The following is a 26,810-nucleotide window of genomic DNA, read 5'->3' on the forward strand; positions in this document are numbered from 1 at the left end:
TATCCAGACAGCTGGGACGCAACATCCATAGTTGACCCTGACTGTCGGAAGTCTCTCTGTTCTGTGATCTGTAGTTTATAAGCCCTTCATACACAACTCCCGGATGCAACAATGTTCTTGCTATCTTAACATACTTAAGCTTAAAGTTCTTCCAGATTCCACACTTCATTTCCCTCTCTCACACAATGCAAGGTGCACATTTCCATCGTGCTTTCAGCTTGCTTTATAACGAAGTCTCCCAGTTTCTATAATCTTTGATAACCATCCAACCCCTGCTCAAAAATGTGGAACAGAGATGCCACGAACTCCGACGTACCAAATCCGCCTCAGTCTCACTTGAGAAACTTGGAGAACAGGCGTCAACCCAAGAAACACCTGAGGGAACAATCATTCGCTGACTGATTCTGAAGATGGGTGATGGGACAGATGCGAGGAAGCAGGCCGAGTGGGAATTCACGGGTGTTGCTGACAAGACTGCAGATCAGTGTTTATTGCTGTGTGAAAGAGAATCATGGGCACAGGCCTTCATATTGAGTACAGGACTTGAGGTGTTAGGTTGAAGTTATATAAGAGAGGCAAATTCGGAGTTTTGTGTGCAGTTTTGGTCACCTACCTACAGGAAGGATATCAATAAGTTACAAAGAGTGCAGAAAAAAATTTACAAGGATGTTGCTGAGACTTGAGGATGAATTATGGGAAAAGGGGTTGAAAAAGTTAGGACTTCATTCCCTGTAACGTAGAAGACTGAGAGATTTCATTGAGGTATAGAAAATTATGAGGGGTATATGTAAGGTAAGTGAAGGCAGGCTTTTTCCACTGAGCATTGGTGAGACTAGAACTAGAGGTCATAGATTAAGGGTGAAAGGTGAAACGTTTAAGGGGGAGTTGAGGGGCAACTTCTTCACTCAGAAGTTGGTGAGGGTGTGGAACATGGATGGGAGGGATGTGGGGGGGGGGGGGGCGATAATCCGGGTGCATTTCGATGACACTTGTCAGAGCAACATTTCAGCAAGGAGGAGATGGACCAAAGGGCCTGTTTCTGTACTCTGTAACTCCATGTCCTCACCTACCAGATTCCTTCTTCTCCAGCCCTTTCCCTCTTCCACCTATCCCCTCCCAGCATCTTACTTCAACTCCCCCTCCCCACGCACCCACATTCTGTGGACAAAAACACTTCGTTAATGAGAGCGGTCAGAGCAGACTGGCCAGACTGGTTCAAGGTAACTCAAATAACCACACGTTACAACAGCGGTGTGCAGAAGAACATCTCTGAATTCACAACATGTTGAACCTTGAAATGGATGAGCTACGGCAGCAGAAGAACACAAACATACACTCAGTGGCCACTTTATTAAGTACAGGAGGAAGCTAATGAAGTGGCCAGACTGGAAGGTCCAAGTGTCAAAGTCAAAGTAAGTTTATTATCAACGTAAACTGGCCGCAGGCTGCTTATCTGATGCTTGTGTGTCTGCGGTGCTGCTGCGAGGAAGTTTTTCATTGCACCTGTGCACACATTGACTTATGCAGATGAGAATAAACTTGACTTTGACCTTGAGGGGAGGGAGAGAGGAGGGAACAGGCTGATAGATGAAGATGTGGATGGACAGGAATGCAGTATAAATGCTTGCATGAACTGGACGGGCCAAACAGCCTTCATCAGTGTCCTCTCTCCTGTGTTCCTCAGATGGTCACATCACATGTCGTTTCACGTTTGCACATCCCGACGCCGGACAGACAGATCTCACAACACGAGCAATCACATTTTTCACCTCCTTTTGACAATCACGCAACACCGAGGCAGAAATCGCAACCCTTCAAGTGAAGGCGTAGGCAACTAATATCTAAATGATTTTTGTAAGACATCGGTTACTCACCATAGCTAATCCTTCGGTGTCCTGTGAGCAGCACAAAGTAAAAGGGAAAGGAGGAAGATGTTAACAAAGTCAACTCCAAAATCGTTTTTTTTAATCTACTGCAGGGGTTCCCAACCCTTCTCATGGCATGGACCCCTACCACTAACTGAGGGGTCCACGGACCCCAGGTTGGGAACTCCTGCTCTACTGGGTTAATTTTACAGTGAGACTCCATTATCAAACACACAATCTGTTAGAGAACAATAACTAACAAGTTGCAATGAATTGCTAAATACAGTATAACACTGTTAATCTTGGTAGAGCAGGACAATCAGATTTTCTGGAACATTAAATGTTATTTTAATAACATTTAAAAAGGTGTACAACTTTGAAATTCTTCTTCCATGACACTTTTTACGGAAGATCAGCAGACCATTATACCTAGGTGCAGAACTAGGCCATTCAGCCCATCAAGTTTGTTCCACCATAGCTGATTTATTATCCTTCTGCTGCCTACTCCTTGAAACCTCTGATGTCCTGACTGATCAATTACCTTTCAACTTCCACTTTAAATATACCCAATAATTTGGCCTCCACAGCCGTCTGTGGCAAAGAACTTGCAAAGAACTCCACCGATCCTGGTTAAAGAGATCCCTTCTCATCTCTATTCTGAGGCTGTGCTCTCAGGCTCTAGGCTCCCCCTCTACAGGCAACATCCTCTCCACATCCACTCTATTTAGTATTCCATAGGTTTGAATGAAATCCCCCCTCATTCCTCTAAACTCCAGCGAGTACAGGCCTAGAGCCATCAAATACTCCACACATGTTAACCCTTTCATTCCCGGGACCATGAACCTCTTCTGGACCCTCAATGCCAGCACACCTTTTCTTAGATAAAGGGGCCCAAAACTGCTCAGGATATCTCAAATGCAGTCTGACCAATGCATTAAAAAGCCTCAGAATTTTATTGTTTTTATATTCTAGTCCTCACAAACTGAATGCCATCACTGCATTTACCAACATTATTACCAACTACGTACACTTAAAAATGCTGCTACATATCTAAAAGACGTGCCGGCTTTGGAGCGGGTCCAGAGGAGGTTCACAAGAATGAACCCAGGAATGAAAGGGTTAATGCATGAGAAGCATTTGCTGGTATGGTGGGAAAGTTTCATCAATTCGAGGGAGTTTTGAGGGAACGCAGGAACCAGGAAGCTGGAAACCCAGGTTGATATTGATACATTCAAGGAGAAGCCGGAGGAACATGAGGGGAAAGCACAGTAGATGTAGATGAGGCAAGATGGCCAGAAGCTGGAGTGGATTTAAACAGCATCGTGGAGTGGTCGAGCCAAATGCCCTGTTTGTGCCTTAATACAACAGCAATTACCCCTCTCTCTCTCAAACAAGAGAAAATCTGCAGATGCTGTTAATCCAAGCAACAGGCACAAAATGCTGGAGTAACTCAGTACGTCGTGCATAATCTCCAGTCCTGATGAAGAGTCTGGGCCCAAAATGCCAATAGATGCTGCCTGGACTGCTGTGTTCCTGCAGCATTTCGTGTGTGTTTTATCTCTCTCTCTCTCTCTCATTTGGTCTGAACAGCAACTGAACCTCTTGACCATGTCTACATGCTTCTACGCATTGAGTCGTTGCCACATGATTGGCTGATTAGATATTTGCATTACTGTACAGGTGTACCTAATAAAGTGGCCACACAGTGTATATTTCTGCGGAAGGGTGGAGGACAAGGAAATGAATCACTAATGTTTGTTAACAGTAATCTTATTGCTTAGTACTCAGAAACACCATAAGGAAACATTGGTAGCAATAATTGTCCTAATAAATCCTGATGATTAACACTAATGAGTTCTGATGAAGGGTCTCAGCCCGAAACATCGACTGTTTATTACTCTCCATAGATGCTGCCTGACCTGCTGAGTTCCTCCAGCATTTTGTGTGTGTGTTGCTCTGGGCTCCCTCATGAGCACTCACTCCCCAGCATCGAGGATATCTTCAAAAGGCAATGCCTCAAAAAAGCTGCATTCATCATGAAAGGCCCTTTTCTCATTGCTACCATCAGGGTGGAGGTACAGGCACACACTCAACATTTCAGGAACAGCTTCTATCGTCCGCCATCAGATTCCTGAATGGACATCGAACCAACACTCAATCACTACCTCACTATTTTTACACTGTTTTCCACTACACATTGCTTTTATATTACATTTCATATTATAATTTGTAGTATATATTTTATGTATTGCACTTCATTTTTGCCACAAAACAACACATTTCATGACATATGTCAGAATTTGTTAACTTTGTAGCAGCACCACAATGCAATGCATGATAAATACAGAAAAATATAAATGGACTATAGAAAGTGTGTATATATATATATATATATATATATATATATATATACACACACACACACACAAGGTGTTTCTGCTGAAACCAAAATTAAGCTTTTTACCCACCAGACTAAACATTACATTTGGCGTAAGCCAAACACCGCACATCATCAAAAACACACCGTCCCCACCATGAAGCTACACAGAAATGGCTTAAAAGCAACAAAGTTAATGTCCTAGAGTGGCCAAGTCAGAGTCCAGACCTCAATCCAATTAAGAATTTGTGACTGGACTTGAAAAGGGCTGTTCACTCATGATCCCCATGCAATCTGACAGAGCTTGAGCAGTTTTGTAAAGAAGAATGGGGAAAAATTGTCCAGATGTGCAAAGCTGATAGAGACCTATCCACACAGACTCAAGGCTGTAATTGCTACCAAAGATACATCTTCTAAATACTGACATGAAGGGGATGAATACTTATGCAATTAATTACTTTGTGTTTTATATTTGTAATTAATTTAGATCACTTTGTAGAGATGTTTTCACCTTGGCACAAAAAAGTCTTTTTCTGTTGATCAGTGTCAAAAAAAGCCAAATTAAATCCACTGTGATTCAATGTTGTAAAACAATAAAACATGAAAACCTTCAAGGGGGTGAATACTTTTTATAGGCATTGTATGTATGTGTTTCTTTGTGGTACCAGGAAAGGGCAATTCCCAAGACATTGCAGCAACAGGCAGCCTGCTGGGAAAAAGGATCAGTGATCCGAGCAGTACCCTGAATCCATAAATTCACCAATCATGCAACTGCTGTTGGCAGAATTGAGGTGAACATCAGCAAACTCAAAGGATTGGTTGTGGGCTTCAGGGAAGAAGAGTTGGGAGAACATACACCAATCCTTATTGAAATGTGTGCAGTAGAAAGGGTGAACAGCTTCAAGTTCCTGGGCATCAACCTCTCAGAAGATCTGTCCTGGGCTCAACACATTGATGCAATTGTGAAGAAGGCACACTGGTGGTTACATTTCATTAGGAGCTTAAGATATGGCTTGTCACCAAGACTCCAGCAGAATTCTACAGATTTACTATGGAAAGCTCAGGTGGCAGGGTGGAGATACATCTCTACCAAAAGAGGTGTAAGGCACTCCTTCCCTCTGCTGGCTTTCAGGTCACCCTTGGGAAAGGTGTAGCACCTGCTTTTAGCCTCCGATCAGGGTCACGTGAAGCCATGGGAGCAGATGGTGGATGGTCGTACGAGCAGCTGGTGCACATCAAAAGTCCTGGTTATGTGACCATTGATGCCAGGCAGATAATCTCTGAAGATTATTGATAATGGCTTGGATCACCAGTCTTGTAAAGAAACTGCCCAGAAGAAGGCAATGGCAAATCACTTCTGTAGAAAAACTTGCCAAGTACACCATGGTTATGGAAAGACCATGATCACCCAACATGGCATATAACAAACGAACTATGGAGAGCATTCTGATGGTTGTATGTTGGGTCTCAACCTGAAACATCAACTCTTTATTCCTCTCCATAGATGCTGCCTGACCTGCTGAGATCCTCCAGCATTTTGTATGAGTGGCTCTGGATTTCCAGCATCTGCAGAATCTCTTGTGTTTAAGCTTCATTTCCATATTGTCCAACTCTATGACTCCATGACAATCTGGTGATCTTTCCTTGTCAAGATCTTTAAAATTCAACATTTATTTAATTCCTTGAATTTAAAATTCTCTGCCGCCAGGGGGAGATTTGAACTCTTGCTTGACCGGTAATTGCTGGAACAGCTCTTTTCCAAAACTTTGATGTCAAATGCAGAGCCTGGTACGGAAATTATACCCGACATGGCCCAGTGTGCTGGTACACTTGCTACCAGGAGGGTCCAGTAAACTGAGGTGGAGATGGAGACTGGGAAACCAACCAAACACCCTCTGCTCTTACAACAGAAGAGGCTAAGGAACAATTGATGGAGGGACTGCACACATCAATGGAGTTTAGATGAATGAGGAGGGATCTCATTGAAACCTATTGAATAATGAACGGTCAAGTTACAGTGGATGTGGGGAGGATGCTTCCTATAGTGGGGGAGTCTAGGACCAGAGGGTACAGCCTCAGAATAGAAGGACGTTCCCTTTAGAACTGAGATACGGAGCAATTGCTTTAGCCAGAGGGTGGAGAATCTGTGGAATTCATTGCCACACGTGGCTGTGGTGGCCAAGTCATTGGATATACTTAAAGCAGAGGATAGGTTCTTGATTAGTCAGGATGTCAAAGCTTACAGGGAGAAGGCAGGGGAATGGGGATGAGAGGGAAAGTAAATCAGCCAAGATCAAATAGTGGAGCAAACTCGATGGGCCCAATGACCTAATTCTGCTCCTATGTCTTATGGTCTTATGACCATAATCACTCTTTGTGTGAACTGATCCACCCATTTGAGCTCCAAATGCATTAAATAAAAAGGTCACACACTTGGAAGAGAGAGAACCAGTTTGAAATTTGAACGGTCAGTTTAATTGATATGTGTGTTCACCAGGGCTGAAGCTCTTTGGAAGGTGTCCAATTTCAACCACTTTCAGCATTTAAACTGGGATTCCACCACACGCCTACCATCTATTAGTACAGATGCGGCTACTCTCAATAAATACCCTTTGGAGTATGCAAGCCTTTCCTTCAGATGTTCTACCACTCTGTTGTCACCAGTACAATCTTCTACACATGGTGTGCTGGGGCAATGGCATCAACACGGGTGATGCCAACAGACTCAATAAACTGATTAGAAAGGCTGGCTCTGTTATAGGAGTCAAACTGGACACACTGGAGGCTGTGGTAGAACAAAGGATCCTCCGGAAAATCCTGGCAATTCTGGACAGTGTTTCTCACCCTCTACAAGCCACCTTGGCTAAAACCTTCAGTAATAGACTAAGACAACTGTGCTATATGAGGTCATTCTTACCCTCGGCCATTAGTCTCTATAATGAGTCAACCTGTAGCCGGGGTAGTGATGACTCCCTCCTGTTAGACTGTTTGAGGTAACTTATTTTTTATTCTTTCTTACTTCTCTTCTAATATTTGTTTATCTGTGTACTTGTAATGCTACTGTGACACTGTAATTTCCTTTGGGATCAATAAAGTATCTATCTATCTATCTAAATTGGTCTCAAGACATCTTAATGATTAAACACAAGAGATTCTACAGATCCTAGAAATCCACAGTAACACACACAAAATGCCGAAGGAACTCAGCAGGTCAGGCAGCACCTACGGAAAGGAATGCTGTCTGACCTGCTGAGTTCCTCCAACGTTATGTAGTGTATGTCTTAAAGACTGGTTTAATTTGTCACACATACATTGAAACATTAAAACATGCCGTGAAATGTGTCATTTGTGTCAAATCAAATCAGCTTGGGTTGTGCTGGGGCCACCCCATGTGTCACCACGCCCCCAGCACCAACATAGCATACTCACAACTCAGTAACCCTTACCCTAACACCAGGACGAAACCCACGCAATCACGGAGAGAATATACATATTCCTTACAGGCAGCGGCAGGAATTGAATCCGGATGATCCTGGTGCCAGCCTTGTAAAGTGTTGCACTAACCGCTACACTTCCACGTTGCCCCACTGATGAGTCTTGAAGGGTGATCAGAATCTGCGTGCTGAAGTTTCTGAGAACTTGACCTTGTCTCAGAAAGCATACGTCAACACAGTGCTGATGAATTAATCCCAGACTGGTGTGCCAAAATAGACAATCCTGGGCAGAAACCCCATGTCCAATTTGCTTCGGGAATGAGGTCCCTGAAATAAGAAATTATAACTCCTTCCCACAAAACAAATCTTAAAGTCAAAGTAAATTTATTATCAAACTGCACTGTATATGTCTTCATATGCTACCTGGCGATTCATTTTCTTGCAGGCATTTACAGGGAAATAAAGAAATATAATAGATTTTATGAACAACTACACATAAACACTGTCAAATACCTACTGTTTAAACACAAGGGTTTCTAGCGACGCTGGAAACCCAGAGCAACACACACAAACTGCCGGAGGAACTCAGCAGGTCAGGCAGCATCTAGGGAGAGGATTAAGGAGTCCTGATGAAGGGTCTCCTCTGAAAGGTTGACCCTTTGGAGGTGTTCCCCAACCTGCTGAGTCCCTTCAGCATTTTGTGCACGTTACTGACAAACATCCAATGTGCAAAAGAAGACAAATTGTGTAAATTTTTTAAAAATACCGAAGACAAGTTTTAGAGATCTCGATAATGAGTCTGTTGGTTGTAGAATCAGTTCAGAGTAAATTTATTATCAACGTACATAGATGCACCTAATACAACCCAGAGACTCATTATATTGTGGGCATTCACAGTAGAACAAAAAGAGACAATAGAATCAATGAAAGACTACAGTCAACATGGCAAACAATCAATGTGCAAAGGTCCACAAACTGCAAATACAAAATGAAAAAAGAAATTACAATAATTATAAGAAGAAGAAGAAATCAATAAGTGAAAAAAACCCAGAAATATGCTGAATTAAAAGAGGAAATTGAAAGACTTTGGAAGATGAACAGGGCATGCATTGTCCCGACAGTAATATCTATAAGGGGTGCCATCTCAAAGTCACTGCACAATAGCATTAAACAATTAGGGCTACACAGCAATACTTATGTAAATTTCCAGAAAGTCACAATATTGAACACCACTAGAATAGCCTGAAAGTTCCTAGCGATTGAGAAATGAGTGTGCTTGGCTATGCTCATACCTCAGGCTTTACCAGCTTGAGCTGAGAAAAAATAAAAATACAATAATAAATAAATAAATATTGAGAACAGTTCAGTGATGGGGCTGTTCCCACAACCTATGAACTCACTTTCAAGGACTCTTCATTTCTCATTCTCGATATTTATTGATTTTCAGAGATGAGGCGAGAGAAGTTATCCACAGAGACGAAAGCTACTGTTCTCTGCGCCTGAATAAGTTGGATTTTAGCAAGCAGAATCACTTCTCCACCGCTCCCTTCTCAACATCCTTAGGGATTGGCGCAGACAACCTTTGCCAAGTGCGTCGCCATGGCAACGGGGCATTCAGATGGAGATCACCTCCGTGAACCTCCTTTGATTAGGCCTTTTAGCAGTGACAGGGTACAAACAGGTCACTCAATTTCGCAGTGCTTGCTTTCAATGGTATTTTCCCAGTTGTACCATAACTGAGATTCTCGGACAATACTGGAATGTAAATCAGATGATGCTGAGCACAATGAATGTGGACGTTTGTTAGTGCCATTGCTCTGCAGCCAAATCCAAACAAGTTATGCATGTGATATACACACTATGGTGCATAAAACACTGTAAATCAGGCACTTTGCTTTCAGTGCCCCATTATAAACACTCCAGATCAAAAGCTCCAGACTGACAGCAAGAGTACTGCTTTGGTGTTCTGTCGTTTTCAAACATATAATGCCAAGAGATAAGAGGTGGGGCCTAGCGAGGGAGTGAAAGGGCTTTAATTCCTTAACCATTTTCTGTCCAACAATTTATACAGAATGGTGCCAGAAAAGGGCCAGTAACAGCATAAAGGATCACACCTACCCTGCTCATGGGCGGTTTGTCCCACTCCCAGAAGGAAGGAGGCTATGTAGCATCCACGCCAAGATCACCAGACTCAAAAACTCTTTCCCCAAGCAGTAATGCTGATCAACACCTCCACCCACTAACCCACCCCTCCACACCCACAGCCACTGCTAATTTATCATTTCTTGTCAGTCACCTTATGTACAGACACTCCTGTGCCTAGCGTCATTTTATTGTCAATCTATGTATATAAGCTATCTTATGTATTGATATTTATTGTGTTTTTATTACTATTATTCTGTTCTTTATCTTTGTGTGGTTTTTTGTGCTGCATCAGATCCGAAGTAACAATTATTTTGTTCTCCTTTATACTTAGGTACTGGAAATGACATTAAGCAATCTTGAATCTTAATTCTTGAATCTGGACCATAACAATGTTGTCTTACAGAAGAAGAAGATACTTATGTGATCGTGATAAAGGATTTTGTGTCTTCTGCTGAAAGACAGTTAATTCGCAGTTTTACCTTTATGGTGACCACAAACACAGGAGATTCTGCAGATGCTGGAAATCCAGAGAACACACACAAAATGCCGGAGGAAGTCAGCATTTAAGGCAGCACCTACAGACAGGAATAAACTGTTTATTCCTTTCCATGGCTGCTGCCTGACCTGCTGAGTTCCTCCAGTATCTTGTATGTGTTACTCTGGTGACCACAATATACCAGTTGAGGAATCAGCTGAAATTCTTTTCTCTGTGAAAAATGAAGGGAGTGGGCGTTGTTAGCGATGCCAAAACCTTTAAGATCATGAAAGGATTTGAAGATTGAACAGTAACAGAGTGTTTGAGAAAATGGGGGGGGGCAATGCTGAGAACCAAACCCAGGGCCATAAATAACTCCCTGAAGGAACTTAGCGGGAACAATTTCACCTCATCATGGTTTGAACGCAGGAGTCGGCCACAGAATATAGTTGAAGCCACTCAAGGTGAGTAAAGTTTCGAAAGGGACAGAGGAATGGAGAGATTTGCACATGGGTTTCAGAGCTAAACCCACACCAACACCTCTACTTTCTTATAAGTTTGTGTAGATTTGGCATGTTATCTAAAACATCCAGAAACTTCTGTAGATGCACGGTGGTGTGAATCCTGACCGGTTGCATCAAGGCCTGGGTCAGAAACACCAATGCCCAGGAATGGAAGAGCCCACAGGTAGTGGTAGACTTTATTGTCGCCAAACAGGATACAGCCTGGTCCATCACAGGTAAAGCCCTCCCCACCACTGAATACATTTCAAAGGTTCAAAGGTTCATTTATTATCAGAGTACGCATGCAGTATAGAACTCTGAGATTTGTCTTCTCCAAATAACCATGAAACAAAAAAACCATGGAAGTCACTTCAGGGAAACAGCAAACCCGCCCCCCCCATCGCACAAAAAAGAACGGAAATGTGATCGTCAACCCCCTCCCCTGCACATCGACCCCCAAATCGCCCTCCACCTTGCAGAAGAAAAACTATCAAAAAGCAACCTACATCCAGTGCTGCCACGAGAAAGCAGCCGCTCATCATCAAGAATTCCCCACCATCCAGGCAACGGACTCTTCTCAGGCAGCAGGTACAGGAGCCTCAGGTCCCACACCAGCTTTAACCCTTCAAGCACCAGACCCCTGAACCAGTGTGGATAACTTACGATGTAAGACATAGGTGCTCACTCACCTCAGCTCTGAACTGAACCACAACCTATCGACTCACTGTTAGGACTCTACATCTCAGTATTGCTTATTCTTTATTAGTCTTCTTTTTGCCTATTCATCATATATCAGTGTTTATACGTAGTTTTTGCCTAAATTCTACCGTATTTCTTTACTTTCCTGTGTATATCTAAAACATGACAAACTTCTATAGATGTATGGTGGAGAGTATATTGACTACATCACAGCCTGGTATGGGCCCTTGAACAGAACATCTTACAATAAAGTAATGAATATGACCCAGTCCAACACGGGTAAAGCCCTCCCCACCACTGAGCATGTCTACACAGAGCGCTGTCTCAGGAAAGCAGCATCCGTCATCAGGGACCCCCACCACCCAGGCCACGCTCTCTTCTCACTGTTGCCATCAGGTAGAAGGCCCAGGAGCCTCAGGACTCACACCACCAGGTAGGAACAGTATTACCCCTCAAACATCAGGCTCCTGAACAAAAAGAGATAACTTCACACAGCTTCACTTGCCCCATCACTGAAATGTTCCCACAACCAATGGATTCACTTTCAAGGACTCTTCATTCATGTTCTCGATATTGATTGCTTATTTATTTATTATTATTATTATTATTTCTTTCCTTTTGTATTTGCAGTTTGTTGTCTTTTGCACACTGCTTGAACACCCAAGTTGATGCTGTCGTTCACTGATACTATTATGGTTATTATTCTATCGTGGATTTATTGAGTATGCCTGCAAGAAAATGAAACTCAGGGTTGTATATGGTGACATATATGTACTTTGATATCAAATTTATTTTGGCTTTCACTTTATTGGTGCAGTGGTTCCAAGTTAGATGGTGTTTAAAGTTTCCTTCAGTTGTTGCACCTTCCTCCAGCATCCCATCTCCAAGGGGGCTGCCGGCGCGGATGACTTCACTCAACGCAAATCTGAGCTGATTCTACAAGATACGGACTCACTTTCGAAATGACAGAGATAAAAAATTAACTTTATTAGTCAAATGTACAGTACTGTGCAGAAGTCCAAGGAACATATATATAACTAGTGTACCTAAGACTGCTGTACAGTAACTGCTGCCACAAGAAAAACAAACTTCATGACATGTGAGTGATGATAAGCCTGATTCTGATCTGGGTCTCTATTGTGGACTGAGAGTGGGAAGGGGGCAGGGAGAGGGGAATCATGGTTGGGAAAGGGAGAGGGGAGGGAGAGGGAAGTACCAGAGAGACATTCTGTAAAGGTCAATAAACCAATTGTTTGGAATCAAATGACCTTGCATGTTGTCTCAGGATTGGGTGTCTGCACCCGTACAACCCCGTCCCCCCACCCCTAAGACTTTTGCACAGTACAGTACACTGAAACAGACTGGATCAGGTGGAGTTGTTGGAATATATAGACGATCAAACAGGCCATTCGGCCCACAGTGTCTATACTAACCATAGTGCCAGGACAACCAAAGACCCCACCCACCAGTATATTCTCTCTTCTCCCCTCACCCATCAGGCAGAAGATACAAAAGTCTGAAAGCATGTCCCACCAGCCTCAGGCTCCTGAGCAAGACAGCCTGGTCATATATGGTGACATACACATACTTTGAAAATAAGATTTGTGATATATACATACTTTTCATATAGAGAGATGTAGGCACTTTGATGATGAATTTACTTTTGAACTTTGAACATTGGCTGTCAAGGGCTCTGACAGCCAGCCACGCCTTTATCTTTGGCAGCCCTTTTCCTTTAGTAAGCTGGGGCCTGTCCTACCCTGCCCACCTGATGGAATAATGTTGAAAAAGGCCCCAGTATCTCAGAGAACCTCCCCTTGTAGCATTGAAACAGCATTCACCAACCAACTGACAAGAGGAACTTCTGTGCACTGTGTAGCTGTCAGTAACAAGTGTGGACAGCTCACAATTGGCAAGCCTTTCCCATTAACAAGTCCAATTCAAAGTTCAAAGGCAATGTTCTGTGTATAATTATATAGTCATTATATAATTATATCAAAGATTTAACACAAACCAAGGATGATTGACTTTTATTTAGAGAAACAACACAGAATAGGCCCTTCTGGCCCTTTGAGCTGCCCCACCCAGCAACCCCCGATTTAACCCTAGCCTAATCACAGGACAATTTACAATGACCAATAACCTACTAAACCTACTAACGGTATGCCTTTGGACTGTGGGGAAAACCGGACTACCGGAGGAATCCCATGCATTCATGTGAAGAACATACGAATTTTCTTACAGAGGATGCCGAGATTAAACCCTGAACTCTGGCGTCCCGAGCTGTAATGATGTCGAGGAAACTGCTACGCTATCATGGCACCCGCGAATGTATTGCGCATAAGAACATACAAGAAAGGAATAGACCACTCGGCCCCTCAAGACTGCTACACACATTGATTGTGGTCATGGCTGTGCTCCTCCCATCCTCTTAAACGCCATTTCCCAATTCCCTTAACTTTCAAAACTGTATCTGCTACCTCATGAACTTTCTCAATGATTAGTTTCCACAACTCTCCAAAATAGAAAATTCCAACCTTCCATGAGAAATTCCCACAAACAGCAGTTTTAAACAATGGTTCCCGAATCTTGTAGGTATGCCTGTGTGTGTGTATGTGTATATGTATAAATATATAAATATTTAGATTATATTTATCTGTCTATGTGTGCAAAAGTCTTAAGTACATATATATAGCCAGAATGCCTAAGATGTTTGTATAACACTGCAGTAATTTTATGAATTGCACTGTACTACTAGAAAAAAAACAAATCTTGACATATGTGAGTGACGATAAACTTGATTCTGATATGGGTCTCTTCTGAGGGCTGAAAGCGGGAAGGGGGCAGGGAGAGGGGAATCATGGTTGGGAAAAGGGGAAGGGAGAGGGGAGGGAATGGGAAACACTGGAGAGAAACTCTGTAATGATCAATAAACCAATTTTTTGGAATCAAATGACCTTGCCTGGTGTCTCAGGGCTGGGTATGTCTGGACCTATGTTATCAGCCGTTCCTGGCATTCTTTCTCTGCCACCTATCCCACACCCCTCCCTCAGCGCTCCACCCTCCTCATTCCCAACATCCTTTGCTTCCACTAGGTTTACAAACGTCTTCAAGGCAACATCTTCTACGGGTAGCCATCAAGCATCGGAAGTAAACGTGGAGATAGGTAGCTCAGGTGAGCAGGGCCTCACCAGTTGCATGTTGCACAAAGACAGAAATCTCGGAGAGCGTCATGCAAGCAACCCCTCTGGCAATTTACCTTGGTCAGCTAGTTAATATTTAATTTAGAGATAGAGCACGTTAACAGGCCCTTCCGGTCCAATTACACCCATAGGACCAACTAACCTACTGACCTGCACGTCTTCTGAATGTGGGAGGAAACCAGAGCATGGGGAGGAAAAGCACGCAGTCACAGGAAGAACATGGAAAAAGCTCTTGTGAAATTCCCTCCGCTTTCCCTACCTTCTGAATATGGCATTGTGTGTGTATGGTTCTGTCTAGATTTTTTCCAATTGATTATAATTATAATTACTTGATTATGTTTCGTTTACAACTTGTAAGGGTTTGTTTGTTGAAATCAAGGTCCAAAGTTGAAAGTTCAAAGTAAATTTTATCATCAAAGTACACATATGCCACCACATACAATTCTGAGATTCGTTTTCATTCGTTTTCAGAAAACACGAAGGAACAATTGAAAAAAAACGCACAAAGATGGAGAAACACTCAGTGTGCGAAGACAGCAAACTGTGCAAATACAAAAGAAAAATAATAATAATAATTAATAATAAATAAATATATATTGAAAACATGAGTTGTAGAGTCCTTGAAAGTGAGTAGGTAAAAATGCTGGCACATTGGGGGCCGAAGGGCCTGTACTATGCTGTGATGTTCTATGGATTGTAAAACAATATATTTTTTAAGTGTGTAGGACTTCAGATTTAACGATCACCTTTGGGTTAATCCTTACTCAGCCTATGGGTCCACCCACCTGGCTTTGGTCCAAATTGTTGCTTCAATCTTTATTCATACATTGACTGCTGACTAGGTCACCTAGTTAGACACGCTAATGTACTGTTCCACTCCAAAGATATGACAGTTTGACAAATCCCAGGCAGGGATATTTCCTGATGAAGAAATGGCCTTTTGCTTTTTTAGCACAAGTCTCTTCCTGTGAGGTGAAAGTGACAGCTTCCTTTGGTACGACATCATGCATGGACCACCTGGCTACTGTGGGAAGCTGTCTTCCATTCAGTCTGCCACTTATTTTCGACTTTACTTTCTCGGCCTAGTTTTAGGGTGCCACTGGTTTTGAGGGCGAATCTACTTTTTAATAATGCCCTTGGAATTTTTGAGTTATTGAACTGAAGTGACAGTAATTCAGATAACTATGTGTTACAACAGTGATGTGCAGAAGAGCATCTCTGAATGCACAACACGTCAAACATTGAAGTGGACGGGCTACAGCAGCAGAAGACCATAAACAGACACCCATTGGCCACTTTATTATGTACAGGAGGTACAAGAGGTAATGGGGGGGGCGGGGAAGGTCAGTTGGGGCTAACTAAAATGATTGATCAGATTAACTTCCTAATCAAAGAAGATGAAGAAACTTTTAAGAGAGTGTGAAGTTTTTGTTTTTATAGCTCTATAGTGCTTTCTAGAAGGGAACTTTTGGAAAAGGCAGTTTGCTCGGTAGGTAGTGTCCACAACAAAGCTACTTCAACTCATTAATCCCGATGGGGTAGGCAGCCAACTCTCCTTCAACACCATCCTAACATGGCACTTTCTCTTGTGTTTTCTCTCTCCCTCTCTCTCGCCCTCGCCCTGGCCTCCCACACTGCTAATAGTTACCTGTGTAGATCATCAAAGGAGTCGTGTCCGTTTAAAACAAATTACTTCCTCGCAGAATCAATTTCTGTATCTTCCAGTAATTTCTCCCTCTTTCTTTCCCCTCTCTTTTTTCTATTCCCCTTTCTGGTTACGCTCTCACCTATTCCCCCCACCCCACCCCCGGAGCGCAGGAGGACGAGGGGAGACTTGATAAGAGATATATGCAATTATAAGGAGTGTGGATAGGGTACACGCAAGCAGGCTTTCCCCACTGAGATTGGGTGAGACTAGAACTAAAGGTCGTGGGTTAAAGGTGAAAGGTAAAATGGTTAATGGGAACATGAGGGGGATCTTCTTCACTCACAGAGTGTGGAATGAGCTGCCAGCAAAGGGATGGCTGCGGGTTAGATTTCAACATCTGAGAGAAGTTAGGATGGGAAGGGTCTGGAAGGCCATGGTCCGGGTGCAGGTCAATGGGACTAGGCAGGATATCAGTTTGGCACAGACTAGATGGGTATTTAACCCGAGCCTAATCAAAGGACATTTTACAATGACTAATTAATCTATTAACCAGTACGTCTTTGGATTGTGGAAGGAAACTGGAGAACCGGAGGAAATTCACACGTTCACAGGGAGGAACGTACAAGCTTCTTACAGATGATGCTGGAATTGACCTCCGAACTCAAATGCCCCGAGCTGTAATAGCTTTGTGCTAATAGCTCTTCTCTTTCCTACTCCACCCCTGTCTGTACCCCCTAGAGCCACCACCACTGATCAAATATCTTTAAAAAACGCATTTCAAAAAGAATACTCACAGTTTCAAACAAAGATTTTGCTGACAGATTCAGGTCAGTGACTCATGTTCAAAATGCCTGTGCCTCAGGCTAAGGTAATTCAGATAGATGTGAGTAATTTACAACAGCGGAGAAGACGGGCGCTCATTCACTGAGGCAAATTCGGCTGCTGAAAGTACACATGGAAATAGCTCCCTCATGTTATTGGCCAGGCTCTTCAGTATCTAGCATGTTTTGTTGCGATTCCCCATCATCCTTTTGAACTCCACTCAGTACAGGCCCAGAGACATCAACCTGTCTTAATACATTAACCCTTTCAATCCAGGGATCTTTCTTGTGAATTTCCTTTGGACCCTTTTCCAAGACCGGTACTTCTCTCCTTAGAAATAGGGCCCAAAATTGCTTTCAAAGTTACTGGTAACATGGGGAAAGGTGCTATGTAAATGCAGCAGGTTTTTTTTTGCTACTGTTTGAATTCTTATTCCCTGCAAAAAGATGGTGTTAAACCTTCTTCACGAACCATTCATGTTCACGTGGGACAGCAGAGTAGCAGAGCAGTTAGCATAACGCAATTGTAGTGCCAGCAAGCAGCGTTCAATTCCCACTAAGGAGGTTCTATGTTCTCTCCCTGGCCACGTGGGTTTCCTCCAAGTGCTCGGGTTTCCTCACAAATTCCAAAGACGTAGGGGTTATTAGGTTAATAGGTCACGAGTGTAAATAGGCAGCATGGGATCGACGGGTCAGAGGAGACTCCTACTGTGCTGCATCTCCAAATAAAAAGTCAGCACTTGACAGAGCCCTCAACGTACAAAAGATTTGATGGTGGATCCCAGTGCATAGTTCATTAATCGCTGGCAACAATAAACAGCCAATAGCTTCTACCATCCTCCAAGAGGACCACAATCTTGTGGTAGGGTGGAAGGTTGCTGCCTTTTTGAGCATCACATTTTGATGCTGGAGAGGCTGGTACCCGTAATGGGGCTGGCAGCTTTCCACAACTTATTTCAAGTCCGCGTAGTGCCCTCCACCGCACCACCCTCCCCCATACCATACGGCTATGGGACAAACACTGGCAGCTGGAACAAGCTTGCTGGGCAACATCTTCAGCGTGGACAGGAGAGGTTTGAAGGTCTACGGGCCAAATGCTGGCAGACGGAACAAGCTCGCTGGGCGACACCTTCCATACGAACAAGTTAAATCAAAAAGCCTGTTTCTAAATTGGACGACTCTATTCTACGACATGGGCAAGATGTGCCAGAAAGCATGTTTCTGTGCTGGGTTACTCTGTAGTCCTCCAAACTAAAAGGATCTAATTTATCTAAGAACAATACTGTACACACTACACAATATTGGAACACAGAGCATTGAACACAGAACATTACAGCACACTACATGCTCTCCAGCCCATGATGCTCTGCCAATCTTTTAACTTACTGCAAGATCAATCTAACCCTTCCTTCCTACATTGCCCTCCAATTTTCTCTCATCTATGTGCCTATCTAAGAGTTTCATTAATGCCCTCATGTATCTGCTTCCACCACCACCCCTGGAACGGCATTCCACGCACCCACCGCTCTCTGTGTAAAAAAACCTACCTCTGACATCCCCCTGTATTTTCCTCCAACCTCCTTAAAATTAGGCCCCCTCGTAATTGCCATTTCCACCTTGGGAAAAAAGTCTCTCTCTCTGTCCACTCTATCTATGCCTCTTATCATCTTGTACACAGCTATCAAGATATTCAAGAGGTGCAGGAGCCAGAAGGCACACATGCAACGATTCAGGAACAGCTTCTTGCGCTCTTGCATCCGATTTCCCAATGGACATTGAAGCCATGAACACTACCACACAACTTTTATGCTCTCTTTTCACACTACTTGCTTAATTCGGTTAGATATATTTCTTATTGTAATTTATAGTTCTTAATATTATGTATTGCAACATACTGTTGCCACAAAACAACAAATTTCACAAGATATGCCGGTGATATTAAACTTGATTCTCATTCCGATGTTACCAAACTAGACTGGCTTGGGTCCACTTATACATCTGGTATCTCAATCATTTATCAGACTAAAACTCAAAGAACAGTAGCATTGTGATTAAATTTCTGCTCTGGGATCTGGAGACCCAAAACCCTGATCTGAATGAGTGTTCAAACCCCACCAGAGCAGCTGTGAAATTTAAACTGAAAAAGTAATTAAATTTGGAACAAAAGTTTAGTATCAGTAATAGAGATTGTAAAACTATGAAGTTGGTGTTGTAAAAGTGCATCTGGTTTTACAGTATCGCTCAAGAATGGAAATCTGCCATACTTTCCCAGTAAGGATGTAATGCTGAGGCTTTGGTCAGACAATATTTGGAGTGTTTGTGCTCCTTATATAAAATAAATGTGCTGGCATTGGAGAGGATCCAGAGGAGGTTCATGAGAATGACTCTGGAAATGAAAGGGTTAACGCATGAGGAGCGTTTGATGGTTCTGGGCCTGTACTCGCTGGAGTTTAGAAGAATGGGGGGAGGGGATCTCATTGAATTTATTGAATATTGAAAGGCTTAGGGAAAGTGGATGCAGAGTGGATGTTTCCTATAGTAGGTGAGTCTAGGACCAGAGGGCACAGCCTCAGGATACAAGGACGTTGCTTTAGAACAGAGATGAAAAGGAATTTATTTAGCCAGAGGGTGGGGAATCTGTGGAATTTATTGCCACGGGCAGCTGTTAAGGTCAAGTTATTGGGTATATTTAAAGTGGTTAGCAGGTTCTTGATTAGTAAGGGTGTCAAAGGTTATGGGGAGAAGGCAGGAGAATGAGGTTGAGGAGGATAATAAATCAGCCATGATGGAATGGTGGAACAGACCTGATGGGCTGAATGGCCTCATTCTGCTCCTGTGTCTTCTGGCCTTGGCCTTGCTGATGTGACTCTAGATCTAACATCTTATAGTGTGTTCTGTAATGGCCCAGCGAGATATTTATTTAAACCTTGGACAACTAAATGCTCCATCAGGGAGGAGGTACAGGAGCCTGAAGACACACACTCAATGTTTCAGGAACAGCTTCTTCCCCTCCGCAATCAGATTTCTAAATGAGCAATGAACCCATGAACACTAACTCACTAATTCTTCCCTTTTATTTCATTTTGTAATTTATAGTTTTATTATTATTATGTATTGGAATGTACTGCCGCTGCAAACAAAAAATTTCACAACATATGCCGGTGATATTAAGTTCAAGTTCAGGTTTATTGACACTCAGCTGTACACATGTATACTGTCAAACAAGACAATGTTTCTTCGGAACAAAGTACATAGCGCGCAGCACATATAACTCACTCACTCACACAACAACTAGAGTGATATTACCACATATAAATTCGGATTCTGAATGTAGTGAAGAGTACTAGAAAAGAAGAAAGTGACTACATCAGTGTGGTTGATGGTCCACTGTTAAATGCATTCAGTCAGAACTTTTTCAAAGTTCACCCAAAGGGAATTTTAAAAAAAACAAACTTATGGAAAATCTTTGAAGATTTTCAGTGTGAAATATTACCCCCATCGCCTCTCGTCTCAGAACCTTAGAGCAGCATGGTAACGAGATACTAAAAGCCATTATTGTACATCCGAAAAAGCTCCAGGAAGCCCAACAGAAACGGATGTCATTTATTGGGAAAGAGGCAGATTCTAATAAAGTGTGCTATCCTGTTACCAGTAATACAGGGGAAGGCAGCTGGGTTTTTCTCTGGATTCTCAGTTAAGAGGGCAATCCTACGGCAGAGGGCCAAAGTGCCCGTCTCCAGCACAGAGATGTGCCAGCACCGTACTTCAACGCTGGGACAGAAAATTCCAGAAACATCACGGGCTCGGAGAACTAATCTGTCCCCTATAACCTTGTGTAAAGTCATATCAGACACCGGGGTACAGGGCTTGCGTAGAATCATAGTCATGTACAGTTGGCCCTCCTTATCCGCAAGTTCCGCATGCGCGAATTCAACCAACCGCGAATCGAGAAAACCTGGAAGTGCTCTTCCAGCACTTGCTGTTCGGGCATGTACAGACTTCTGTTTCTTGTCATTATTCCCTAAACAATACAGTATAACAACTAGCATTTACATTGTATTAGGTATTATAAGTAATCTAGAGATGATTTAAAGTATACGGGAGGATGTGCGTAGGTTATCGTGGATGAGGATCGAAAAAAACCGGAAGTTCTCTTACTAAGTAAGTCAGAACAGGTACATCTGGTATTACTTAGCATCAGTTAGTCAAATGTTTGTCTTAGTATATAGCATATATTTTACCTTTCAATGCAAATAAAATACTTAAGAAACATATGTTTCAGTGCCGGGCTTGGGAACGGAAGTTCCCGAGTTCGATCCAGTGACAGATCGCTCCCGAGCGCACTGTCCATCCCTGCTGGGTTGATGTGAAGAATCAAAAACCCAAAACCCCGAAACCCAATCATTAAACCACTGCGTTGCTTAGTAATAATTGTAGCTTAATCGGGCAGGGCCTTTCTCATCTTATTCTTTAAAATTGTTCGGATCATTGACCGATTATAGCCTAACGCTTGTCCAATGACCGATGGCATTTCACCTCTTTCCGATCGCTTTATTATTTCCACTTTATTTTAAATTGCGATCGTGATTATTTTCGTGAACAGAAACACTGAGGATTCAGAGTTCCGCCGCCGGGTCCTAATGCCCACCGCACTAAGACAGGTTAAATAAGGTCCAGGGTTCCGCTGGGTCCCAAGGTCCGATCCGCGTTTTTTGGTATCCGCGAGGGGTCCCGGAACCAATCCCTCGCGGATAAGGAGGGCCGACTGTAGTTATACAGTACAGACACAGGCCTCTCGGCCCAATTTGTCCCTCCTAGCCAAGATCCCCATTCAACCAAGCTAGTCACATTTGCCCTGTTTTGGACCATTTCACTGACACTCCACACCTCATACCTACACTAACATAGTCTCTGTCCTATTGTGTTTTGATATACCCCACTGCTACCTAGAAGAGTTCTTCTTGTCAAGTGTCACTTTGTCACTTTATCATCTCCTGTCAGAGTCACCATACGTTCAGCTACTCCTGCACCTGGCATCACTTAGGTACGTACAATCAGCCTATGTACATAAAGCCCGATCCAGTTCCTTGTATATTGTCCTTGAAAGGATTGCTTTTATATTTAGCATATTTACTATGTTTTTTATTCTTACTGTGTTTTTTATGTTGCATCGGATCCAGAGTAACGATCGTTTTGTTCTCCTTTACACTTGGGTGCTGAAGAATGACATTAAACTATCTTGAGTATTGAACCTCTCCTTCAGTATTGAGTATGGAGTATCCAGCCCTCTCCTGGAGTCTGTGGGCCCAGCTCACAGCTGTAACATCTGTGCCCACTGAGGTGACAAGGCCACATCCGTCCTGCTTTAAAAGAAATTCTACAAGTGCTTAAAATAAAGAACTCGTGCTTTCTCATAGTATAGAAGGCAATTCACACGGTACAGATTCTCCCACTTATTTCCCTGCAACTTATTTGTCACGCAGACATCGAAACATAGACTGCAATATGGTGTTTGTGTCAACAGCCAGCACAGTCTGGGATGTGCCGGGAGCAGCCTGCAAGTGTCACCACACTTCCAGTGCCAACACGGCGTGCCCACAACGTACCAATTCTAACCCATACTTCATTGGAATGTGGGAGGAAACCAGAGGGGCTGGAGAAAACCCACGTGGTTGGGGGAGAACGTACAAATTCCTCACAGACAGCACTGAGAACTGAACGACGATCGCACAACTGGTGGTGCCAAGTATTAAGTCTGCTTTGGCACTGTCAAGCACTGCACTAAGTGCTACACTATCATGCCGCTCTTGTTCTACCTCAATGCTCTGTATAAAGATTTGATACCTCAATGCTCTGTATAAAGATTTGATACTTCCAGTGCTCTGTATAAAGATTTGGTATGTGCGAACAGTATGCAAGACAAGTTTGCCAGAGTATCTCAGTCTGTATGACAATAATAAACCAATTCCAATTCCAGCACAAGAGGTCAAGATCAAATCCAGAATCTAGAGGAGAAACATATTTGAAGAATTCACTTCCACTAATGAACGAACATGCATTTTTTTTAACAAAACCAGGATTTCCAAAGCAGTTTGTACTCAATCAAGGGCATTTGCTGTGGTTAAGCAAGAAATATGGCAGCAATTTCCACAGAACCTCAGGAAACTCCCACAAACACCAACATTGTGATCACATTGGTTGGGACATCAAATTGAACAGTGTCCTTCCTTGTTCCTCAGAAATTGCTTCAGTAGCTTTGTAAACACTTTAGAAAGCCTCAATTTAACATCTCAGATGATGTATCAACCAAGAATCCTCTTTCAGCACTACACTGGACCAACATACACACAAAATGCTGGAGGAACTCAGCAGGTCAGGCAGCATCTATGGAAATGAATAAACAGCTGATGTTTCAGCCATTTCAGGACTGGAAAGGGAGTCAGAAGACACCAGAACATAAAGGTGGTGGGAGCTGAAGGTGAAGGTGAAACCAGGTGTGGGGGAAAGGTAAAGAGCTGGAGAAGGATTCTGATAGGAGGGGAAAGTAGACAGGAGAAAGGGAAGGGGGGGCACCAAGGGGGAGTGATAGGCAGGTGAGGAGAAGAGGTGACATGCCTGTGTGGGGAATAGAAGAGTTGGGGCGGGGGGAAAGAAACCTCCTCTGCGCCCTTGACATCCTTCCTATAATGATGCGTCGAGAACTGTACGCTGTTCTCCGGAAACCATCTCCACTTAGGGCGAGTGAGTGTTGAATTTGTCACGCCAGGGCTCCGTCTCCAGGGACCCGGCATACAACAGACATTCTCCTCGGGGAAATCTGTCTCCGATACTGGCAGGAGATCATGGCATCAGGTTGGAGTCTATCTGAACGGAATATGAAGTGTTGCTCCTCTACCCTGAGGGTGGTCTCATTGTGGCTGAAGATTTGGAATGGGAGTGGAGATAGGAACTAAAATGGTTGGCGTGCCAGCCTGATTTTTTTTTATTGAACCCACAAGCTCCTGAGTCAGAGGTGAGAGTGCTACCCACTGAACGCAAAGAACAAGAATACCATTGAACCCGGTTCAGAATGCTTTGTTCTGGAAATATGAGCCAAGGTTCATCGATGGTCACAGTGAAGTCATTATTAGTGAATCACAAGCCAAAATGTTACTGCTTAATTGTTGTGGGTCAGGAAGTAATGGAGACTGGAAAATACTTGTCCAATAATGTACAGATGAAAGTCTGTACTAAAGCATACAATCATCTGTACATTAATTTCCATCTGCCAGTAAGTTCCATGCCTGTATAAAAAAGCACGAGACAGCTATCAGTGATGTGTGTGTAAAGAATAGCTTTATTCGTCACATGTACATTGAAACCTACAGTGAAATGCATCGTTTGTGTCAATAACCAACACAGTCCAAGATCTGCTGGAGATAGTTCACGAGTGTCGACGTGCTTCTGACAGCAACGTAACAAGCCCACATCTTGCTAAATTGAACTCATGTATCGTTTGGAAAGTCAGGGGGAACTGGAGCTCCTGGAGGGAACCCATGTGGTCACGAGGAGAAGATACAAACTCCTTACAAACAGCAGTGGAAATGAACCCGGGCTGCTGACGCAGTAAGCTGTTTTGCTGACTGCTACACTAATCCCTGATCTACATTGCTGCAGTTAAATGTACTGATGTGGTTTATCATTGTCACAGACCGAGATACAGTGAAAGCTTGCCTTGCAAACTTCTCATACAGATCAGATCATTACACAGTGCACTGAGGTAGAACAAGACAGTAACAATGCAGAATAACGTGGAACAGGAACTGAAAAAGTACTGTGCAGGTAAACAATAAAGTGTCAGATAATGAGGTAGATTGAGAGGGCAGGAGTCCGATAACAGTGAGAATAAAGGTTTCAGGATTAGACCTTTCACCAGGTCCTGATAAAGGGTCTCGACACGATATTTCAACTCTTTATTGCTCTCCACAGATCCTGCCACACCTGCTGAGTTTTGCCGGCATTTTGTCAGAAAGCTTTAATGACCGTTTCACTGAACACCTACACTCTGTCCACCAGAGAAGGCAGGATCTCCCAGTGGCCACACATTTTAATTCCATGTCCCATTCCCATTCTGATATGTCTATCCACAGCCTCCTCTATTGTAAAGATGAAGCCACACTCAGATTGGAGGAACAACACCTTATATTCCGTCTGGGTAGCCTCCAATCTGATGGCATGAACATCGACTTCTCTAACTTCCGCTAATACCCCACCTCCCCCTCGTACCCCATCTGTTATTTATTTATTTATATACACACATTCTTTTTCCCTCTCTCCTTTTTCTCCCTCTGTTCCTCTCACTATACTCCTTGCCCATCCTCTGGGCTCCCCCCCTCCCCCTTTCTCCCTGGGCTTCCTGTCCCATGATCCTCTCATATCCCTTTTGCCAATCAACTGTCCAGCTCTTGGCTCCATCCCTCCCCCTCCTCCTATCATTTCGGATCTCCCCCTCCCGTCTTCTCCTATCATTTTGGATCTCCCCCTCCCCCTCCCACTTTCAAATCTCTTACTAGCTCTTCTTTCAGTTAGTCCTGACGAAGGGTCTCGGCCCGAAACGTTGACTGTACCTCTTCCTATAGATGCTGCCTGGCCTGCTGCGTTCACCAGCAACTTTGATGTGTGTAGCTTTAATGTTCTCAAGGTGCTGGTAGAGCAAACGGATGGGACGTGTTTTCAGTAACAGAGTGCCCCCAAGGCACCAGCAATTCAAGCAAACCTTCTTTGCCCAGACAGCAGTTGCAATGTGAGGCTTGCTTCATCCGTCTTTACACTTGTGATAGATTACAGGAATGATTTTAACTAAATCTCCTGACTAAATAGGCAAGAAATAAAGTAAAGAACATCTGATTGATGTCGTTAAACTAGAAAGGATGTAAAAAAAGATTTACGAGGAAGCTCACAGGACTGAATGGCTTTGAGCTAAATGGAGATATTGGATAAGCTGGGATTTTTTTCCCCCTGAAGTGAAGGAGGCTTTAGAGAAGTTCATAACGTCTTGAGGATGATAAGGTGAATAGCCACGGTCTCTGTGGGAGTCAAATCAGAAGGCAAAGGTTTAAGTGAGACGGAAAAGATTTGAAACAGATCTGAGGGACAACATTTTCACCCAGCGAGTGATGGGTATTTGGAACAAACTGCCAGAGGAAGTGGTAGGGGCAAGTATTTTAGAGATACAGCACGAAACAGACCCTTGCAACCCACCGAGCTGCGTCACCCAACAACCCCCGATTTAACCCCTGCTTAACCACAGGACAATGTACAATGACCTATTAACCTACTAAGTGGTACATCTTTGGACTGTGGGAGGAAACCGGAGCACCCGGAGGAAACCCACACACATATGGAAAGGAACATTGAGTACAGGGGACGCTGGAGCTGAATTCTGAACCTACACTAACTGCTCTGCTACTATGCACACTTGGACAGGTACATGGATAGAAAGGGTTAAAGTTCAAAGTTCAAAGTAAATTTCTTATCAAAGTACATATATGTCACCATATCAAACCTCAGATTCATTTTCTTGCAGGAATACTCAATAAATCCATAAAAGAGTAATAAACAGAACAGAGTCAATGAAAGACCGTACCAACTTGGGCATTCA

The 26,810-nt window shown here is 43.3% G+C and overlaps 1 protein-coding gene across 3 annotated transcripts in view; it reads right to left on the minus strand.

Moving 5' to 3' along the window:
• The window catches only part of agrn (agrin), a 546,801-nt gene that overhangs the window by 345,150 nt on the left and 174,841 nt on the right, over positions 1-26,810 (minus strand). For 2 of the 3 annotated variants that reach the window (XM_072245168.1, XM_072245171.1), the window contains one exon: positions 1,875-1,895. The exons of the other annotated variant lie outside the window; for it this stretch is intronic. In XM_072245168.1, coding sequence (XP_072101269.1) covers positions 1,875-1,895 — 21 coding nt within the window. The remainder of the gene's footprint in view (positions 1-1,874; positions 1,896-26,810) is intronic. 3 annotated transcript variants of the gene reach the window in all.

The sequence above is a fragment of the Mobula birostris genome, chromosome 27 (genome assembly GCF_030028105.1).
Source record: "Mobula birostris isolate sMobBir1 chromosome 27, sMobBir1.hap1, whole genome shotgun sequence".
NCBI classification, from domain to species: Eukaryota; Metazoa; Chordata; class Chondrichthyes; order Myliobatiformes; family Myliobatidae; genus Mobula; species Mobula birostris.